The sequence below is a fragment of the Periplaneta americana genome, chromosome 13 (genome assembly GCF_040183065.1).
Source record: "Periplaneta americana isolate PAMFEO1 chromosome 13, P.americana_PAMFEO1_priV1, whole genome shotgun sequence".
Lineage (NCBI taxonomy): Eukaryota > Metazoa > Arthropoda > Insecta > Blattodea > Blattidae > Periplaneta > Periplaneta americana.
In genome coordinates, this window is record NC_091129.1 from 98,064,615 (window position 1) to 98,085,029 (window position 20,415).

General features: G+C 30.8%; 1 protein-coding gene across 10 annotated transcripts in view; it reads right to left on the reverse strand.

Moving 5' to 3' along the window:
• LOC138712148 (dual 3',5'-cyclic-AMP and -GMP phosphodiesterase 11-like) overlaps nucleotides 1-20,415 on the reverse strand; it is a 1,303,168-nt gene that overhangs the window by 25,667 nt on the left and 1,257,086 nt on the right. For all 10 annotated transcript variants that reach the window (XR_011335642.1, XM_069843621.1, XM_069843623.1 and 7 more), the window contains 4 exons: nucleotides 15,319-15,426; nucleotides 12,903-13,151; nucleotides 10,710-10,807; nucleotides 7,767-7,830 (listed from right to left, as the gene is read on the reverse strand). Coding sequence is in view for 9 of the 10 variants with exons in the window: in XM_069843621.1 (XP_069699722.1) it covers nucleotides 7,767-7,830; nucleotides 10,710-10,807; nucleotides 12,903-13,151; nucleotides 15,319-15,426 (519 nt within the window). In the remaining variant the exon portion in view is untranslated. The remainder of the gene's footprint in view (nucleotides 1-7,766; nucleotides 7,831-10,709; nucleotides 10,808-12,902; nucleotides 13,152-15,318; nucleotides 15,427-20,415) is intronic.

Below are 20,415 nucleotides of genomic sequence, written 5' to 3' on the forward strand. Positions count from 1 at the left end.
ATCATAAGTGACACCAATAAGGTTCACCCATGAGACAACTAAGCCAGGCGATAATGGGATAGGGTCGCCAGTACCTTTCTCCTCCATTGCGTACATCACTGTCTTGTAACATATTTTATTAATCAGACTTCAAATGAATACAAACAATTGCTCTTTCTCTAACACATATCGTTAAGTGAGATGTATTGCCTGATAATATATATGTTACTGTAAATGTACGAAGACCGGTAAATCTTAGAATTTACCAGTATAACCTAACATTTACCATTACAGTGCGGTAAAACCCCGAAATATCTTATTAGATGTATACATTTTGAACTTTTACCAAGAGATGTTGATAAATCTCAGGAGTTACTGATCAGCTGTGGTAAAATCGTATTAAAGAAGGAAAAAAGGATCTTTACTAAGATTTGCCGTTCTTCGCACTTTTACATATCTATTTCCAATTCATCTTTTATTGTTTTTTTTTAGGGTCTATTTAAAAACATAAATAAAAACCACCGCAGCAATGACTGAAATAATTTGTATTTATTTTTAATTTAAGTTATTTAAATATTCATACATTCTAATATGAGTATAATAAACAATATTCTATATTAAAAATAGTGAAAAATATTATAATTTTAACCACTGTCTGTTATAGTATTTCATATAAAAATTAACAAAGCCTTTACATCTCCTCAAAGAGTCTAGGTCCACAAATAAAGTAAAATAAACATTATGAAGCACTTTTTTGTTGAACACTTTTTAAACATTTACACTTTTTGAACCGTTGTCCTCCAACGAAAGATAATTGACCAACCACTTACCGTACACTAATTCCTTCTTTTCCTAATTCTTCAATGCTGATAAAATTTTCTTTACACAATATAAATTGGTTCCTAGAGTACAATGACTTCAGTTTGCCAGCTTTGGTACCAAGTTGATAAAACCCATCTTAAATATTTATGATCACTGCTATTATTGGTTTTGCGTCAATTTTTGCATCCGGTACTTTGTTTCTCACATTCTATCCGACTAAAAATTTTGGAATTTTGTTACAAGCGGCTGCTTTCATTTTCTCGCTTGCATTTCAAGACCTTCTTTGGCAGCCTCTCGGAACTGCTTCACCCCGGCAAACATGTCTGAATCTGCACAACGAAGGCGAGATTCTTCGTTCTGGATTCTTCGATCTAGCTTTTACCAGCTCGCATCGGTAAATCCTGAGGTTTACCAACATTTCTTGGTAAAAGTTCAAAATGTATGCATCTAATAAGATATTTTGGGGTTTTACCGCACTATAACGGTAAATGTTAGGTTATACCGGTAAATTCTAAGATTTACCGGTCTTCGTACATTTACAGTAACATATATATACATATTAGCCAGAACCTCAATCAGAGGTATGTCATGTCATATATCAAAATATTACTCAAACCCCTTCTGTTGAATTTGTAACTGAGAAATTCTCTAAATGAGAAACAATATTACTCAAAATAATAGTCAAATGTAAGAGAACTTTGTGACACATAATATCCATCATAATCATAATTTGAGGATACTGTTAGGCTTCTTGTATGTACATACTATCATGATAATTACAATTAATTTATAATTAAAAAAAATATGACATTATAAATAAAAAAGATTAAAAATTTGAAGTAGGAGATTTAAAATCTGAAGTAGGAGAATTTATGGTAGAATAAAAAAAAAAGTGAAAAAAAAAAAAAACTCGCGTATAAGGAACAGAAATAAGTATGACTGTTATTTGGTCTGTGGAGAAACTGCTCTGAGGATGACCACAACACAGCAGTCGAAACGTCAGCTACTAGCACCAAGACAACACGGTATAAGCCTGGAAGTTTCCCCACAGATCATGTACACCGGCAATGGAAACCTACGCCAACACATGACTGTTATAATACTGTTTATAATAAATGAAATACGATTTTTCAAATTAGAAATTTCTAGCTGAACTGAAAGGAGATAGCACGAAGATGACAAAGTGGGAATTTAATTGCCTAGTAGTAAACACAAAAACAATAAAAAATAATTATTATATGGAGGGGGAATAGAATAATAAGTTACAAAAACCAGACAAGGTCCGTTATCTTCATTAATTAGCGAATTAACTACAATTCTGACTATTATACAGAGATTAAACGTTCTGTGTAAATTCAGCAATACTAAGAAATTCCATAGACATAGAAGAAAAAAAATTAAATTGTATAAAATGGGAGCTAAGGATTAAACAGAAGTCATAAGTTAATAAAACATATTGTCTACGAGAACTGCAAAAATTAGCAGAATGGCAGATTATTTCTATCATCAATGACTAAGGAAGAGTAGTGGATGAAAAGGAACATAATTGTTGATGATTTGGACATTCTGTAAAAAGTTGAAAAAATAGCCGAAGAAAAGGTAGAAATATTGGTAAAAAAAACATAGCAATTAAAATAAAGAACTGGGTGACAGAATCTCTGGGTGCGAAAGCAGAATGTACAGAACCCAGGTGATCAAAATTTTGTTTCTGGGTCTGTACTAACAAGATAGGCACACAGCATGCTCCGTCAGTCACATGCATGTATGAACAGAACACACAAACATAAACCAATTACAGAAGTTCGTAAAAATTATAACGTCGTGGAAGAAATGGTAACAAGACATTAATAATGAAATGCAAAGCCAGTAAGTAAAACCCTCTTCTTCAGAGGAATACAGATCTTACAAGACTAGAAATAATTTATAATGAAGTCATCCGAGAAAAATTACAAATATATAAAGTACCGTACATTTCAAGACAAATTTGGCTTGATAACTATTCAAAATTACCGCTAAAAATCATAAGGAAACAGATATTTTAAGAAAATTGACGATAAACTAAAGCAACATAATATGACTAATAAATATTAACTTTTTTAAAAATTGGACACAAGAATATGTCCTCGTAATTAAAATAAATTCATGTACCTACAATAAAAATACAGGGCGCTCCAGTAAAAGTGTGCAAAAATTAAATAGGAAATAGGGGATGTTCTGCAGAACATTTTGAGATAGGGAACTTGGGATCTGCGAAATCAGATTATGGAGATATGAGCTTAAACATATGTAGGCTATAGCTATTGCTTATTCTTTTCGATATTTTCTACATTTATTATTTACATTTATTTACACTTATTATTTACATTTATTCACTTAGATTTTAATATTATTTTCATATCATTTATAAATCTGACTTAGCAACATACTGTACGTACTGTGATTAACTCTTCGAATTAACTCATATCATGTTTTGTAATATGACAATGTGAATATGATAGACAAAATCACCTTGTGGTGGATTGCCTACATGTAAATAATATGTTAATATTTAAATATAAATAGTAAATGTAAATAATAAATGTACATTTAAATGTAAATACTAAATTTAAATACTAAATGTAAATACTAAATGAGTAGCTTAATATCAAAGACGGACATCTGACCTCAATCGAAATTTAGATAGCTATGGTTTTTTATACAATTTTTCATGCTCTTTCCAGTTATAGTGAAACCATATGCAAACTCTAACACTATATTTATAGAATAAATTCTGTTAAATATTACAAAGAACACTGTGAATTAAAAAATTGCTTCTAGATCAAAACTATGGAGACGACAGATGTCCATCTTTGATATTAAGCTACTCAAATATTGGTGACTTCACCTATTTTGAGGCACAAAATAGTACGTTATTAACTCAGATTTGTAAATTATATGAAAATAATTTTAAAATATAAATAAATGTAGATAATATGGAAAACAGTAAGCAATAGCAATAGACGTATTTAACCTCATATCTCCTTAATCTAACTTTGCAGATTCCCAAGTTCCCTATCTCAAAATGTTTTGTAAAGCATTCCCTCTTTTCCTGTTAAAATTTTGTAAGCTTTTACTGAATTATCCCGTATGTGAATTATTACCCACATTGTAAATTTACCTATTAGTGACTATAATCAAACTTTCCGAAAATATTAGTTATAATTATTTTTGGAAATAAATATTTTATTTTATTATTCTGGAATGTTTTCAATGATGTAAAAAAGCCCTTGTAATACAACAATGATTCTTTTAGCATTCTCATAGACAGCCACCGTATCAATGACTATGACAGAAGAAAAGCCAACTGTTTAAAAGCAAGATAGGTACTACATAACAAGGCACATGTAAAGAAATGAAAGAGAAAAAATACCATGCGTTGGAGAGAGAAAATATAATTATAGCTTTATTACATAATATAAATGACTCCTAATAAATAACACTATACCGTAGTTAACAGGATATAATAAAAATGATGACTGAGTTCAGAACAAGTTGATTCAAAATCTCTAGTCTATAGCCTTCTACGTGAAAAAGGATATATATTAACATACAGTGGCATACGCAGAATTTTGTCAAGGGGGTGATCATTATTAAAATTGTTTACAATTTACATTATCGGTATTTAAAATTTTATGTATTATTATTATTATTATTATTATTATTATTATTATTATTATTATTATTATTATTATTAGCTGACATTTCATAGGGGGATGTGAAACTAGTCAGGCTGCAGCTGTGAAGAAACATTTGCCAATGTGAAATTTTCACTGACCTCACGAGAATCACAACGCGACTTTTTGCTAAAAAATTGTAAAATTGAGCTTTATGGTAACTTAGACATATTAAAGAGCCCGGAACAATAATGTGATGTTTATATTAAAATTATTAACCGCCAAATACACAGAATGTTAAAACGAATGTTTCACAATAAAGTCAGAACTCAAACTAACGAACGGGTGAATATGGGTGAATACAGCTCTTAAAATGAGTTTAAAATCGACAATGCACAATATTTAACAACATCTGCACTGCAGAACTGTCGAAACAATCTTTTCAATATGTTTCACAACAAGTTAAATTTCATATTGTGTCAGCTTCATTTTATTACAAGCTCGGTACTAGAAGGTAGGTCTTCTCTATACTAAAGATAGCATTGTTAAAATTCGCAGGTATTACAGCACCAAGCACAGGGAGGAGTAGGAGGACTATGCCTTATGTCGATGGAGATTTTGTTACTCTGACAATGACAAATTAGAGAACGAGAAACGATTATGGTTTAAAAAATGCTCAAATCTAAATATGTAATTTTTTTAAAAAGTTCACGGGGTGATTCAAACCCCCCCCCCCTTTGCGTACGCCCCTGCTAACATGCATGAATGAATTGCACAGATTGAGAATGGGCACCAGTTAAACCGAGAATAGTTGTAAAAAATAACTCCTTTCTCAAGTAACTGATATTGGAAATTATTCTTTAAATTAAATGTACTTTTTCTCATATCAAGTACAGAAGGATACATATAATACACTACAGGTATAACTAAGCTGGATTGCATCTGTAGTGCAATCAGGGTCACAGAATGTTTCTGAACAATATTACATCTCTGCACACTTTCCAAGTTGCATACATGCAATGTTCAATTACTTTAAAAGGTCCTAGTGGCCTTAGGGATATTGGATACATGAAATGGATGTAATTCAACATATAATATTACTGTCATAATACGTAATTACAGTGACTTACTCCTCTTAATGGTACATTTAGGAAATTATAATTCAGAAATGCATATGTGCATGTAACCATAATAATACAATAATTCCACGATAGTAGGATTTAAATCTCATGCAAAATGAAACCATCCCTTGAGATGACACGTATACCTGCAAGCTAAAAATAAAGCTGCTTATTGAATGTAAAAAGTTCTTCAGCATTCCCATTTCATAAAAGAGAACATGATCATAATCATGACATCATGATAATGACCATTACTATAATCACCGGTATCCTTTACGAAAGTTAGACCATGAGGTTAATTTCGTTGAGCAAATGAATATCGTTTGTCAAAGGTCTCAAAGCTAATCTAAGATTTTTTTTAATAGGCAGGTAGTCTTAAAATTTTTTGAGGTAATGTGTGTCGATTCATTCATCCTTGTAACACATTTTATCCAATATTGATTGATTTATTTTTTATTTATTCTTCATTTATTTATTTATTCTTCATTGATTGATTTATTCATTATTTATTTATTTATTTATTTATTTATTTATTTATTTATTTATTTATTTATTTATTTATTTATTTATTTATTCTTCATTGATTCATTCATTTATTTTTCATTAATCAATTAATTTATTAATTTATTTATTTAATTTTGGTCCAGAATTGACGTGATTTCTCGTTCCTTTAAAATTTCGCAATATCTTTTGTAATTTAATAAAGTGTATCTAACTGCTGTGCTGAGAAACATAATGTCTGTGTTTTTAATCTTGATCAGTTTTAAATCTGAAGGATAAAAATTTTGATGCCATAAAATAGTGTTGTAGCTTTCAACTTGGTTAAGCTGAACCTTTCGTGCAGTTACATACATAATTTTATATGCTGCCTTGCAATCAACTGCTACTGTTACTTGAACATCTGTTGCAATATTGCCATCTGTTCACTTTTATTTATATGACTACCTAAAAGATTGTTAAAAAACGACCACGGTGATATTAGACTTTTATGTTTAAGCCCCTCCTCCCTGATTCAGCCCTTGAAAGAACCCTATTTAGTCCCTTCCAGCCTGTATATATAGATGTAGAGAGAGAAAACAGAGAAAGCGACAGCAAGAAAAAGCAGAAAAGCGAGAAAGCAAGAGAGAGAGAGACACATAGTAGGGATCTAGAGAGATGTAAGGGCTAATTAATATAAAAAGAGAAAGAGACGGAAGGAATATGAACAATATAATGAAGAAAATGTGCCAAATAATGTGGCACCTCCTATTAAAGGGAGAGGATGGTATAATTTGATTCCTTTTCCCCTAATTAATGCACTTTTTTCATTTTTTGTACTGTAGAAATATCACTGTTGCAACAACTTAAATTCGAAATTAGTTCTTGAAAAAATAAATTGGGGGCCAAATTTTGAAAAGAGGAAAAAAATTACCAGGGTATAGTAATTCACTAAAATGGATATATCTCAGCCATTTTTAAAGATAAATTTAAAATTTCTGACATTTTACTCCTAGAAGCACACTCTTTACAATGTCTGGAGCATAATTTTGATATTAACTTTCAAAATTTTAAAATAAAGTATTGCATTTTAAGAATGAGTTTTAGAGGTACTTTTGATAGAAATATGGAGAAATATTTTTCAAATGGAATAATAAAAAATTTCTGTTCCAGACGACAGTTTCCTAATAGCGTAAAGAATATGTGTTCAAAATATCATGTACCTATATAGGATTAATAGTTCCGAGGATATATAACTTTCCATATGAGAATAAACCAAAAAGTTACGAGAAATTGCAATCAAAGTTTAGTGTCATTGAAAACCTTGTGCTCCAGAGTTTTAAAAATGGCGTCACAGTAGATGACGAGGGCATAATTGCACATTAAATTTTATGTAATATATTTTTCACCTCTCAAAGTGTATTTTAAAGCATACCGGTATTCTTTTTTTAATTCACTTGTTTTCCACCACATTAAAACCAACATCTCCCTCTAAATAGATTGTATTTTACACATTAGTAACTAAAAATAAAGTATTCTAAGACTAAAGAAAGGAGACTATCTATATTTTTAAAAACTTGTTTCTAATTAACATTTACATTTTAGCAACAATAAAATTCACTACCAAGCAGCCTCTAAGTGTGCAAGTTTGTGTGTCGATAATAAAAAGCCACTCACTACATGCAGCAGGAGTCTGGCCCACTCCCCTACATACCTCACCTGTGGTGGCTACATAACCCGTAATACCGACGTTGATGGGGAACCGACTCTCAAACGGACTGCAACAAAAACAAACAGCTCCTTAGTTACATAGTAGGTACATGACAAAATCTATAGTTGATATTAGGAAAGTGAGGCGATTCTGAAAGAGGACTTTGCAGATTGTTTTAAAAAGTGGAAGGAACGATGGGATAAGTGTATAAATGGCCCCATAAATTCAAAGACTTATTGGAGACCTTTCTATACAGACTTACCTTCAGGAGGTATATCTGAATTGGATAATTGTCCATACATGCTCAGACTTACCTCCTAGACTTATAGTTCACAAAGAAGTCGTAAGACGTCATTGAAATTAATTATTTTTCCCATGGAGAAACGCGATCACTTGAGAAATATTATTGCTTCATGGTTTTACGTCCATTTGTTCGCCTTTCCTCAGCGCCATTCTTAAATATAGCATCTCATAACTCATAAACATTACAGGAAATTACTTAAAACGAAACAATCACGAAATCTCGACAACATGCTCGCAGTATTGTTTGTTTTTATGTTTACTTTTTCTCCTGCTTAATTTGGACATCACTACTGTCGGAAAATTTCAAGCAGTCTCTGAACTCTGGAGTTGTACCTCAGGGCAGAATGCCTTAATACTTTTCGCACAAACACGAGGATTTTGGTTTGTACAATCTTACCTCCAGGAAAGTCTTTGCATGTATAGGGACATTAAGGTTACAAGGAGAGTATTTTGAAAGGGAGTAGGATGCTAAAGTTTTAAATATGGTACTCTTTAATATGAAATGGGTGCATACTTTCCAGACAGACATCTTGCGCTCACGCATGCACGCACAAAGACACATTAAACTAGAGACCAGTAGTTTCATAGATAACAGACCAAATTGAAATAAATCTGATGCAAGTGGTTCTCATAATTCTTGTGAAGAATATCCTGAACTATTATAAAACAATTTTACTGGAATAAAATGTCTGTAAATAACAAAAATAAATTATTTTCTATTTATTTATTCAATCGACTATGAATGGCATGTTATGTAGCTCCAACAAACTCTGTTACGTACACATTTGGAAGGAACACAAAAATAATTTTTGAGTGCCGCAGATTGAAAACCACTGCTATAGAATAAGGCTTTTTCTAAATTACGACGACTCTGTTCTTACAGGAAGCCATAGACTCAATTAAAGTCCAATAACATTTCATTGGCAAAAGATAACTATAAAATAGGCAAAGAAATGTAATTAAATTACCTAAACTCGGGAAATACATTATCATAAATAATGTTCATTGATTTACAACTCTAATAACGAAGTTATTATAAATTTCTTAATATTTATATTATATTGATGTAACTCCAATATTGTAAAAATAGTTGTATATTTTACATAAAGAAATTAAATTCACAATTGAAGAGGTCAGCAGCAAAGGGGTATAAGTGCACTTACGTTATTTGTGAGAAAATGTGGTTGAAAGTACTTAAGATTTCGTAAATTCCGTGAAATCTTTTATTTCAATTTTAGTGTTCGGTATGGTTAAAAGATGTATCCCTTTGCCACTAAAATCCTAAATGTTTTAGGTTTCCCTGGATGCACTTAACTCATGTTCTTAGAAATGTCACTTGTATCCCTTTGCTTCTGACCCCCTCAATAATTATCAACAAAATTATTAATCTCATTATATACAAATCTTATTTGTATTGAATTATTATTGATCAAAGTCTCCTTTAGGAGTAAAGTGTCGAACTTGTACATACCTTTGCAGCTTTCAATGTGTTCCCTTAGCACAATATGAAGTGAATTTACGCCTCAATTATTATTATTATTATTATTATTATTATTATTATTGTTACTATTATTATTACTATTATTATTATCCTTATTATTCCTTCTGAAGCGTTTTGCGAAATCGACATGGAGTTGACATGCTCCATAATGTCCTTTGATTCAATGATTGATTGATTGATTCGTATTATTATTATTATTATTATTATTATTATTATTATTATTATTATTATTATAGTAGAATCCCTCTTAACCGGCACCAAAAGATATGAAATTTTGCCGGATAATTGAATAAATACCGATAGGCTATATACAAAAAAAAAAAGTAGATCTATTTCATGATGCCAAGTGTTGAAACTGCAGCCATATGAAGCTTATTTATGTATCACTTGCTCATAACTCAATAAACATAAAAACTGTGTGGATTTTCCTTATTAAAACACATCACACAACACAAATAATACACTAATTCTACGTTCGAATATTCACTGAAAACGAAAGTTCGTGCGAACTTCCTAATGTGGCAACACTGACGGCCCGAACGTAATTAAATAAACATAAAAACTGTGTGAATTTTCTTTATTAAAGCATATCACACAACATAAATAATACACTAATTTTAGGTTCGAATATTCACTGAAAATGAAAGTCTGTGCGAACTTTCTAATGTGGCAAAACTGATGGTCCAGACTATGGCAATCTGGCAGATTTAAACTTTTTTATTGCCCAGCCAAAAGTGCCATTGTTTTGGTATTGGATTTTACTGTATTATTATTATTATTATTATTATTATTATTATTATTATTATTATTTCATTGTTATTATTTTTAAAGTTTAAGAATAAATAAAAGTTGCATGTTTCCATGAATCTGCAGGCCTAACTAGGCCTACTGTATGCACGACTTAAATACGTTATCAGCTCTGAAATTCATTTTGGTTATTTAACTCCCTGAAGTTGCTCATAATGTAATTAAGCATTTATTTAAATGATGAAATAAAACTTTTAAAATCTTTATATAAGAGAGGCCGCTGATGGATTGATTACTTGAACTTTTAATTAGTGTTAGTCGTTCTATTTCGTTTTATTGATTTACAAACAGGTGAACCACATCTGTAACGTTACTCTTCGTTAAAAGTTATTTACCTCGTTCGAGCATCATTCTCTTCCCCATTCAGGTCATTAGCTTCAAAGTCGAACACTCGCGAGAAACTACCCTTTGAAGCTTTGTGGACTAGCAATACCTGCAGACAAAAGAAACGTGCTTTAATGAATTCACTTCATGATAGCATTTTTTTTAAGTTCTATGAAAGATAAAGAGGAGGAAAGCTTTAATGAATTCACTTCATGATAGCATTTTTTTTAAGTTCTATGAAAGATAAAGAGGAGGAAAAAGACAAAGAGGAGAAATATGGGGAAGGAAAGGAAGAGAAAGAGAAGAAGAAATAGAAGGTATGTGAGAAAGAAGAGAGTTGAAGAAATAAAAGAAGGCAAAAAGGAAGTATAATTTAACAGTTTACTTTTCAGTCATTAATCAATTACAAAAATAGTAACGGACATTGTTCTCTACAAATAAAACATATAAATTACGATATGAAACGATAAAGTTGATTAAAATTTTACTATTTGTAATTCAAAATATTCATTTATATTATAAAATGGGTGAGCAATTAGCCAATTACACAACATACGCTTACAAACAATAATATTTCTAATTTCACACTATCGTCAAGCCTATTAAACAATTTTAATCCAATAACATTTAAAATATTTTGAGATTTATTTAAGAGGAAACTACGGTGAAATAATGCTGAAAAATTAAGAAAATCCACTTTCTTTGTTTTTATGATCGTAATTATACTTGAGCCTGTTTTAAATTATCTAACCATATAATCAAATATGGCCAAACATACGATGCGTGAATGAGTTGAGAGAAATGTCTTTTTCTTAATGCTGATTTTTCCGACTTTAAAATTTTAAGCTGTTTATTGAATAAAAAAAAAAGTCTTTGCACAACAGTTATTGTCAGATTGGTCTGAAACTTCTCTTAGAGGTCAATTAAATGTTGATAAACAAAATTTAATTATCATTTGTATGAAATATATTAATATAAAGTTCCTTCAGGGCATATTAATATTGCACTTAGATTAAAATAATACGCTGTAATGATAAATTCATGAAATTAAAAAAAAAAAAGTATATTGTGACTCTCTATTCAGACTGAGCTCAAAACTCTAATTAATTTTTATTCCCATGATTATTTTCAAGCTTTTGAGCAAATACGAACTAAAAATTTTGAAAACTTTGACACAAAGAGCCTTTTTAGTGATGTCAATATAAAATATACCCTATTAAAAATATAATTTCAAAACTATTAGCCCTAATGGTACAACATTTTGTACAGACAATTGTATGTACCTAGTTTAAATTTCACAAATTTTAGATGAAAATTGTGGAAGTTTAAAAAATCATATGTGTCCCTTTAATCTATAATAGGATATATCAAACAATTGTTGATTTCTGGTGTTACACGCATGAATTTCATTTCTAACCGTATGGTTACTTTAATGCTTTTAATATTTAATAAATACTGAAAAATATAATTAGATTAATTACAATCAGGATCTTAAATTTAATAAAAGTTGTCTGCAGTGTGCTCTGAACAGTGATTTGGATATTATTCTAACAGGTTTCTTTGTAACAACATGACATCATTAATACTGCTATTGTTGCCACACAACATAAGGCCATAATTTATAATTGATTAAAGAAAATGTATAATAAGAGCATAACACGTTTCAGGCTCTTCATCAAATATACGGTATAACCACGGTCTGGTATATACAGTCACGAAGCTCAATGCGTAGTAAATATGCATTCATAGATAGTTGCTAACCACTAGGATCGCTACTATCACCTCATTACAGACAATGCGAAATAGTACCTGCACAGTCTATTGTTCCTAGTACCCTCATAAACTCAAGCTTCGTGACTGTATATACTAGACTGTGGTATAACTCTAGACAATTCAGCGCACACATTCATTACATATGTGGTCCAAGTCAATTTTTGATCAATCTTTATAACTAAACACTTCGATTTAATTAACATTATTAATTGTTACATGATCATTCTCATAATTCAATTTAAAAATAAGTGTTCGGAGGAAGAGGTAAAGGAAAAATGGAAAGACAGAGTACAAATACAGACCAACATGACGAAGAAAAGAGTTGAATAAGACAAAGAAAAACTATAAGGCAAAGGAGGAAGAGGAAGCTACTTTATATATCTTGCAAACACTAACATTGTAATTAATTTTATAGGGCATTTAGTACAAACCTGAACCCTCTGACACTGGATGAGTGACTGAGTGTGCGTGAGGATCCTGAACACCATGTGTTCGATGGTGCTCTGCTCCTCGAAGATCATCCGCGCCAGGTCGAGCAGCACCTGGTTTCTCTTCACTTCGAGCTGGCTCTTCTCATAGAGCTGGGCATTCCGCAGTCCGATGCCGCAGAACTGCAGGTAGCTGTTGAACACCTTCTCATCGTTACTCGTGAAACAGGTGTCCGTCTGCTTGTTGATCACCTGCAACAGCACCATATCACTCAGTACTCTACTGCAAAAATCCGTGCCTTCGCATGTCAAAGAGGCTACAGCATAAAATGTGATAAAGTGAACATAAATGTCATTGTTTGACATCATATTCCGCAGTAAGTATTAAGTAGAGCTGTGAAGCACCTCTCTCTTGGAGGAAATTATTTAAACATTTATTTTGTTTTCCCTTAAGTTTCATTTCACCATTTCAATTGAAATAAATAAACAAATAAATATATTAATTAATTAAAATATGAATAAATTAAAAAATAAATAAATAAGTAAATAAATAAATAAATAAGAAAGTAAATAAATAATTTTTAATAAATTAGTAAATATATATGTAAGTAAATATAAAAATAAATATGTCAATAAATAAATAAATAGATAAATAAATAAATAAATAAGTAAATAAGTAAACATGTAACCAAATAAACAAATAAATATGTACAAATATGCGTAAATAAATAAGTAATAAATATGAAAATAAATGAGTAAATCAATAAATAACTAAATAAATAAGAAAATAAATAAATAAGTAAATAAATAGGAAAGTAAATAAGTATGTAGATTAATAAATAAATAATTAAATAAATAAGTAAATAAACAAACAAATAAAACACAAATACATATAAAAGTCACTAAGATGACGCATTCTTTTTCATTAGACGCTTTATGTATCTAGTAACAATACAGTTTCTCTATCAAGTTACGAATGGTATTACTATTTATAGTGTATTTTCTGGAATCAACATTTAACAGATATAGGTTAGTAGCAATACAAAATATAAATATTGAGCTTAAACAGATACATACAGTAATTAATTTTACACAAATTTTCATAAAACAACTATCGTTCCCGCTACATATACAGAGTGGACCATAAGTAATGTCATTAATTTTAGGGGGTTATTCTTTGAGATAAAAAAAAGAGTTTTTGCTTCCTTTTCGAGATAAAAATTGTTTTATGTGAATCATTTCATCGCGTGTTTTGGGAAATCCATTGAATTTATTCCCAATATTCTCAGTCAGTTTAAGAGCAGTGTATTGTGACAAATTATTGAAAGAATTTTAGTTTTATCCTTTAAATGTGCAGAAATCTGATCTGAACAAATCGTCGCTTTTCCGGAATACTGTTGCAACGCAAAAAACCTGTTTTGCACATAAGAGCGTGCTTTAATTTTTCCACAACCTTAACATTTTGTGAAATGCTCCCTGAGCACGAGTATGTAACTTATTCTTTCTGGGGGTGCTAGAGTGTTTTTATATAAAAAAGCAATATTATCTTTGTTCTGGCAATAAAGCATTATTATTATTATTATTATTATTATTATTATTATTATTATTATTATTATTATTATTATTATATTAATTGCTTCCTATTAATAGAGATGCATCGGCCATGCAGCAGCAATTGGTATAACTTCGGAGATACAGCATTATTCCACATAAAAATCTATTTTTTTTTTACCAATTTTCACTTTTTTGAGTTAAAACAGTATTCCGGAAAAGCGACTAAATGCAACTTTTCGTTCTGAAAAAGAATTTTAAAATTTTACATTTGTTCGGAACAAATTTCTGCATATTTAAAAGACTGAAGTAAAATTCTTTTAATAATGTATTAAGATATAATGCTCTCTTAAAGTGACTTAGCATACTGGAAATTAAATCAATGGCTTTCTGGAAACACACTATGAAATGTTTAATATAAAACAATTTTTTTCTTGAAAAGGAAGCAAAAATGAGCAAAACTGTATTAAATTTTTTGTTTGAAATATGTCAAAGAATTATTGTAATTATTTGAATTTTGTATTTATATTTACGAAAATTGGCATTTAAATTCACAATAACATTAAAATATACTACCTAGCTATAAAGCTGTAACTAAACCTGAAATTCTCTAAGAAATGGTAGAACCTCTATGCTGAACGTATATACATCAGTTAAACACTATCTGTTGTGCGAATAGCCAATTTAGGTTATGTAAAAGCATGTTCTCCAAATTCGTACTAGTTGTCATGATATCGAACGAGCAGCCATCAAACAGTTACTGAAGAAAAAGTTCTTTAAATCTAAAAAAGTATTGGGAATATATTAATATTCATAGAAGAATAACTGAAGTTGAATAAACTGATATTCTCAAAATTTAATTACCTACCTGAGCAACCCCAATGACGTCGCCATTGAAGTCTTTGATGGGCATACAAAGTAGAGTCCGCGTTTTGTACCCTGTACGCGCATCAATGTCATGGTTAAATCTGTCATCCTGAAACAAATTAAATTGGGAAAACATTAATAATTATAAATACAGGAAATAATTCTTATAGTACTAGTTATTTATGCAACTTGTGTGTAAAATGGAACTCCTCTTTTGCACGAGTGTAAAGATTCTCAAATGCAAAGAAGTCCATGCCACGCACAAGTTACGCACATAATTTTACATATTTACAACAATAACAAAAAGTAAGGGTTTTTAAAAATAGTTTTGCATATGAATATAGGCCTTCTCTGAACAGAGTGAAATAAAATCACTTTTTCGCACATAGGCCTATTATATGAATATTAAGCCTACCATAGAAACAGAAATCTTTTAATGCAAAATATTAAAGATCGATCCATGACCCACTGCAACATAGATATCTACTAGAGATTACGTTCTCTTCAGGGATCATAGGATGTTTTTATTGGGAGAGTAGAATAATATTTATTCTAGATCTAGTTAATGTGTCTTTTTGTTATGGTAGTCGTCGTTCGTTGCCACTGCAGGGAGTAGGCAATGCTGCCTGTTCCAACGTCACAGGTCACTCCATCTTTTCCTTGGTTTGCCTGGGCCACGAGGTTAATATTTCTGTGCAATCTTGGGCAATTTATCTTCCTCCAAACGTTCTAAATGAGATCTGGAACGTGAACTGAAAAATCTCTCATGTAAGATTGGTGTATCATTTAATTGTTGTTGTTGTAATTATTATTATTATTATTATTATTATTATTATTATTGTCATTATTATTATTATTATTATTATTATTATTATTATTATTATTATTATTATCATTATTATTACTAGAGGAAGTGTTAAAATACGAAGTAGGGTTACAAATAAAAGAAGTGTGATATACGACCTGAGACGTGTTGTATTCTAGCGGAAGCCTTCCAAATTACTACGCACTGATACTCTCTTTCCAGGGAATGTGTATGTTTGCAGTTAGAAGCTGAATTTTTGAAGGGTTATCATTATTTCGTTTTCGAGGAAAGTGAAAATTTTGGAGGTAAGTTCTTTTCTTCAATATACATTGTTATTCCTCCAATGTTAGAAATATTAATTTTATATATATATATATATATATATATATATATATATATATATATATATAAAAGAGAAATAACCTACGTTTATAGCACTCTGTTTAATTGATTTCGTTTTTAAATTATGATATGTTTTGAGGTTATTACTTACAACATCAGTGTGTCACAAATATGAAATTCTAATATTATTAGTATTCCATTTTTATATCCTGGTTTTCTGTTTCGTTACTAGTGTTGACACCTGTAGGAGGAGGGAAAACCTCACTTACAACAAATTAGAAAACAGTGGAATGAAAAAGCAATGCAAGAAACCATAAAACAAGTTCGAGAAAAGACGTGAGAGACGATTCATCTGGATTCAGGATTACGGTTGCGAAAATATCTTCTATTGAAGATGTTAAATGTTTGTTCTGTGCTTTTTTTTGGTAGATGCCATTTTGAATTTGCAATTTTGTCATTTTTGTAACTTTTGAATAGTATTCCATATTTGTACCTCCATGTTTTATGAAGGAAATATGTTAGATTTTGAGGAAATTATTTTTCAAACATTTTATAACATCTTACGAACTTCTAAGTCCGGTGTACCATTCACAGAGACATTCAGCAATAAGCAGGACGATACTTTAAGTTCAGTATTCAAAACGTGTAGGTTAAAAAAAATGATATTCCATATTTGTAACACGTCCTCTATTATTATTATTATTATTATTATTATTATTATTATTATTATTATTATTATTAATGAATATACATAAAGAAGTAACACCCATTCTGCATTCTGTTAAAAGTGTCAAAATCCAGTCAGTAGGCCAATAATGCAGTTTAAGTAAGCTGAAACTGCCGTGCAGGGTATCGGATTGGGAAGGTGCTGAATTTCTAATGCTTGGTAGAGAAAATAAAATAGGTCTATAGCTACTCGTCTCTACATAAGAAGGGAAAGCTTTGAGGAGAGAATAAAGTTCCATTTGCAAATTAATTATCCGTGACGCGACAGTCCAGGACCAACAGGCTGCTGGCCTCACGTCCACAATCTCAGAAGAGGTGAACGATCATCCAACCAGAAAACAGGTATCGTATTGTCAGCAAGATAAGGCAAAGTACCCAAATAAGAGACACTTTTTTTAACTGGTTATAAAAGAGGATGGGAATAGACATTTTTAATCTGAATGAGTGGAATACATACAGCATTTCGTCTATTTTTAGAATTGACAATAAAAATTTAGTCAGTTTTTATTATTACTTTAAATTATAACAAAAAGTAAAACTGGGAAATACTGATGTCTTGAAAAGGGGTTCCAAATAAGAGATACTTGTGTTATTTAAGTTTATTTTTGAACATGGACAAAAATTATCATCATTTGACTGAAAATTGAAGCAATATATAACATTGTGAAGTTATGTAGATACTTTAATAAATTCAGGAACATTTTAAAATTGAAGAGGTCAGTGCAACAGTGACCCAACTCTTCTCAACAGAAATTCTGTTGTTTATTTGGTATTTTTCCAAGTGAAATTAAGATGGTTTACGAAAAGAACACAAAGTCGGTCAAATCGGACATGAATGTATTAATCTTATTTAGGCTACTATTGGTAACGTTAATATTTTGCTAGAGAAAGAAAAATGACAGAATATTAAATTTCGATCTCCGTATTTTAATTTTAAGTTGATTGCACTTATTTTGTCGACCCCTTTAATTGACACAATTCTTATTTCGCTGTATTGAGCAAGTTGGACAAACGAAAGGGTCATCATCAGTACTGCAGTCTCGTGTGCCCAACAACTACATTGAACACTGAATCTATTTCTCCCTCCTGAGCCCTGGTGTCCTCTGAAAAAAATTCAGTGCAAAACAAGCACTCTCCATCATCATAATTGTCTCCATATTCCGAGTCACTAGAGTTAATTAATTCCATTTCCAGATCGGATTCTTCATCACTGAACGAACTCAAGCAGTGCTTTTTGGACTGAGTTTTTCTGTGATTTTTGTTGTTTTTCGAACAACTTCTTGCGAGCTCCATCTTTTCTTTGATTTTCTTTATCTAAACTATCTCTCTTTTTTCTGATCAGAAATTATATTATGATAGCTCCTTTTCCTGCCCTGGATGACTTTACATGCGACTACCCACTGGTTGAAACTTACGGTTCTTGAGGTGGTGATTGCTGCTGCTGCTGCTTCTGTAGGCCTAACTGTGGTATAACCAAAGTCACCGTTTTGGCGCGTGAAATAAGTAATGGGAACGTTGAGAGCGAGTAACTTATATTTGCCATAGTCTGTGGGCATTAAAGCTGACAACTGTGATTCGCAGATTGCTTACGTCACATCTGTTTAGGAGGTGGTACCACTCTCAACCCAACTGGCAACAGATGCCACAGATCTTTGAGTACACTGACCAGTCAGTGGACTGTTGGGTGTTACCGTTCTCAGCTACACTGGCAACAAGTGCTCACTGACTGGCTTTTTATTCAAGAACACGTACCACAAACGCTGGCACTGGCTGTAGTGGCGATATTTACACAGGTCCAACGAAATTTTCGAAATCAGGAATCACAATTAAATTTAATAGTTTTATAATTACACAAGATTTTTATTTGAAATGTGTAGAGAATATTTCACGAATTAAGCACTTATATTTTAATCTTTACGTAAGGTAATATTGTCGGACTAGTTGATTTTAATTGACCTTAGCTATTGATATTATTGTCATCTCAATAAATAATTAATTTTAGTCATTAACAATGATAACTTAATCATTTCAATTAGTAATTTTTGTAATGAATAATTGAGGACAATGGATAATTAATGATTGACCTAATTCGTAATTAATTTTAATTAATAGTTCAATTAATCTTTCATTGGTTCTTATGTAGTTGCTGGCAGTCAAACTGACATGACTGGAAGCATTAACGCTTTTCGTAAACTCTCAAAGTTGAGCATCACAATAATACCAAATAAGGATTCTAAATAAGAGATACTATCTCTTAATAGGACCCCTAGGTATCTCTTATTAGGGGACGGAGTAAATAAAAATGAAATAGCTACCCAAGGTCATTAGTTATTATCTTCCTTATTAGCAATCTACCTTATTACATGCAACATTTTGCTAGCAATTTTATAAAATTAATAATGAATTTGTTGTAGCTTACATTACCTGTTGTTCTCTTCCTCAACAAAAAACAGTAAAAAGTTCAAAATGTGAAAAATTACTTTTCTTGCTCTCAGCTTCGTTGCTTACTTTCAACTGAGGTTAGACAAAGAACACGATGCCTTAGAAGCACAAACATTGATTTACCATAGTTATCGAGACATGGCAAATTATACCGGAGAAGTTAACAAGGTATCTCTTATTAGGGCCCTGTCTCTTATTTGGGTACTTTACCTTATAGTTGGTTTTCGTAACCGGATATCGCTACCTATCGTATCTCCCTAACTTCATCACAATGCTGGATGAGCATCGGTCACATACATCGGCCAAAATTTCATGAGAAATTCCTCCCTCATGAGGAATGTAACCAGCGCTCATTTCATAATGAGAGTCCACGCATGATGCCTTAAACCACTACGCTACGGCGCGAGAAATTTTTTGCATATCCCTGCCCAATATAATATAACATTAATGTTTATTTTGTTATTCAGTCTAAATGACTTATCAGTGTTTTAAAAAAACATCAATAAAATTTATAAATATAAATATTCATTGAAGTTAAGGATAAACTAATGTGCTAACGTTTTCGCCCCTTGGCATCTTCAGGCACTTAATCAAACAATAAATAAATGACTGTTGAATATATATATATATATATATATATATATATATATATTAAACAATCTTATATCTAACATATTAAAATCATGTGTACAATTAAGTAATAAACTATAGTTGGATTGATTGTTGTTTGGTATGTGTGATAGTTGAAGTGATTATCATCATCTCTATTTCAATCTGTGACAA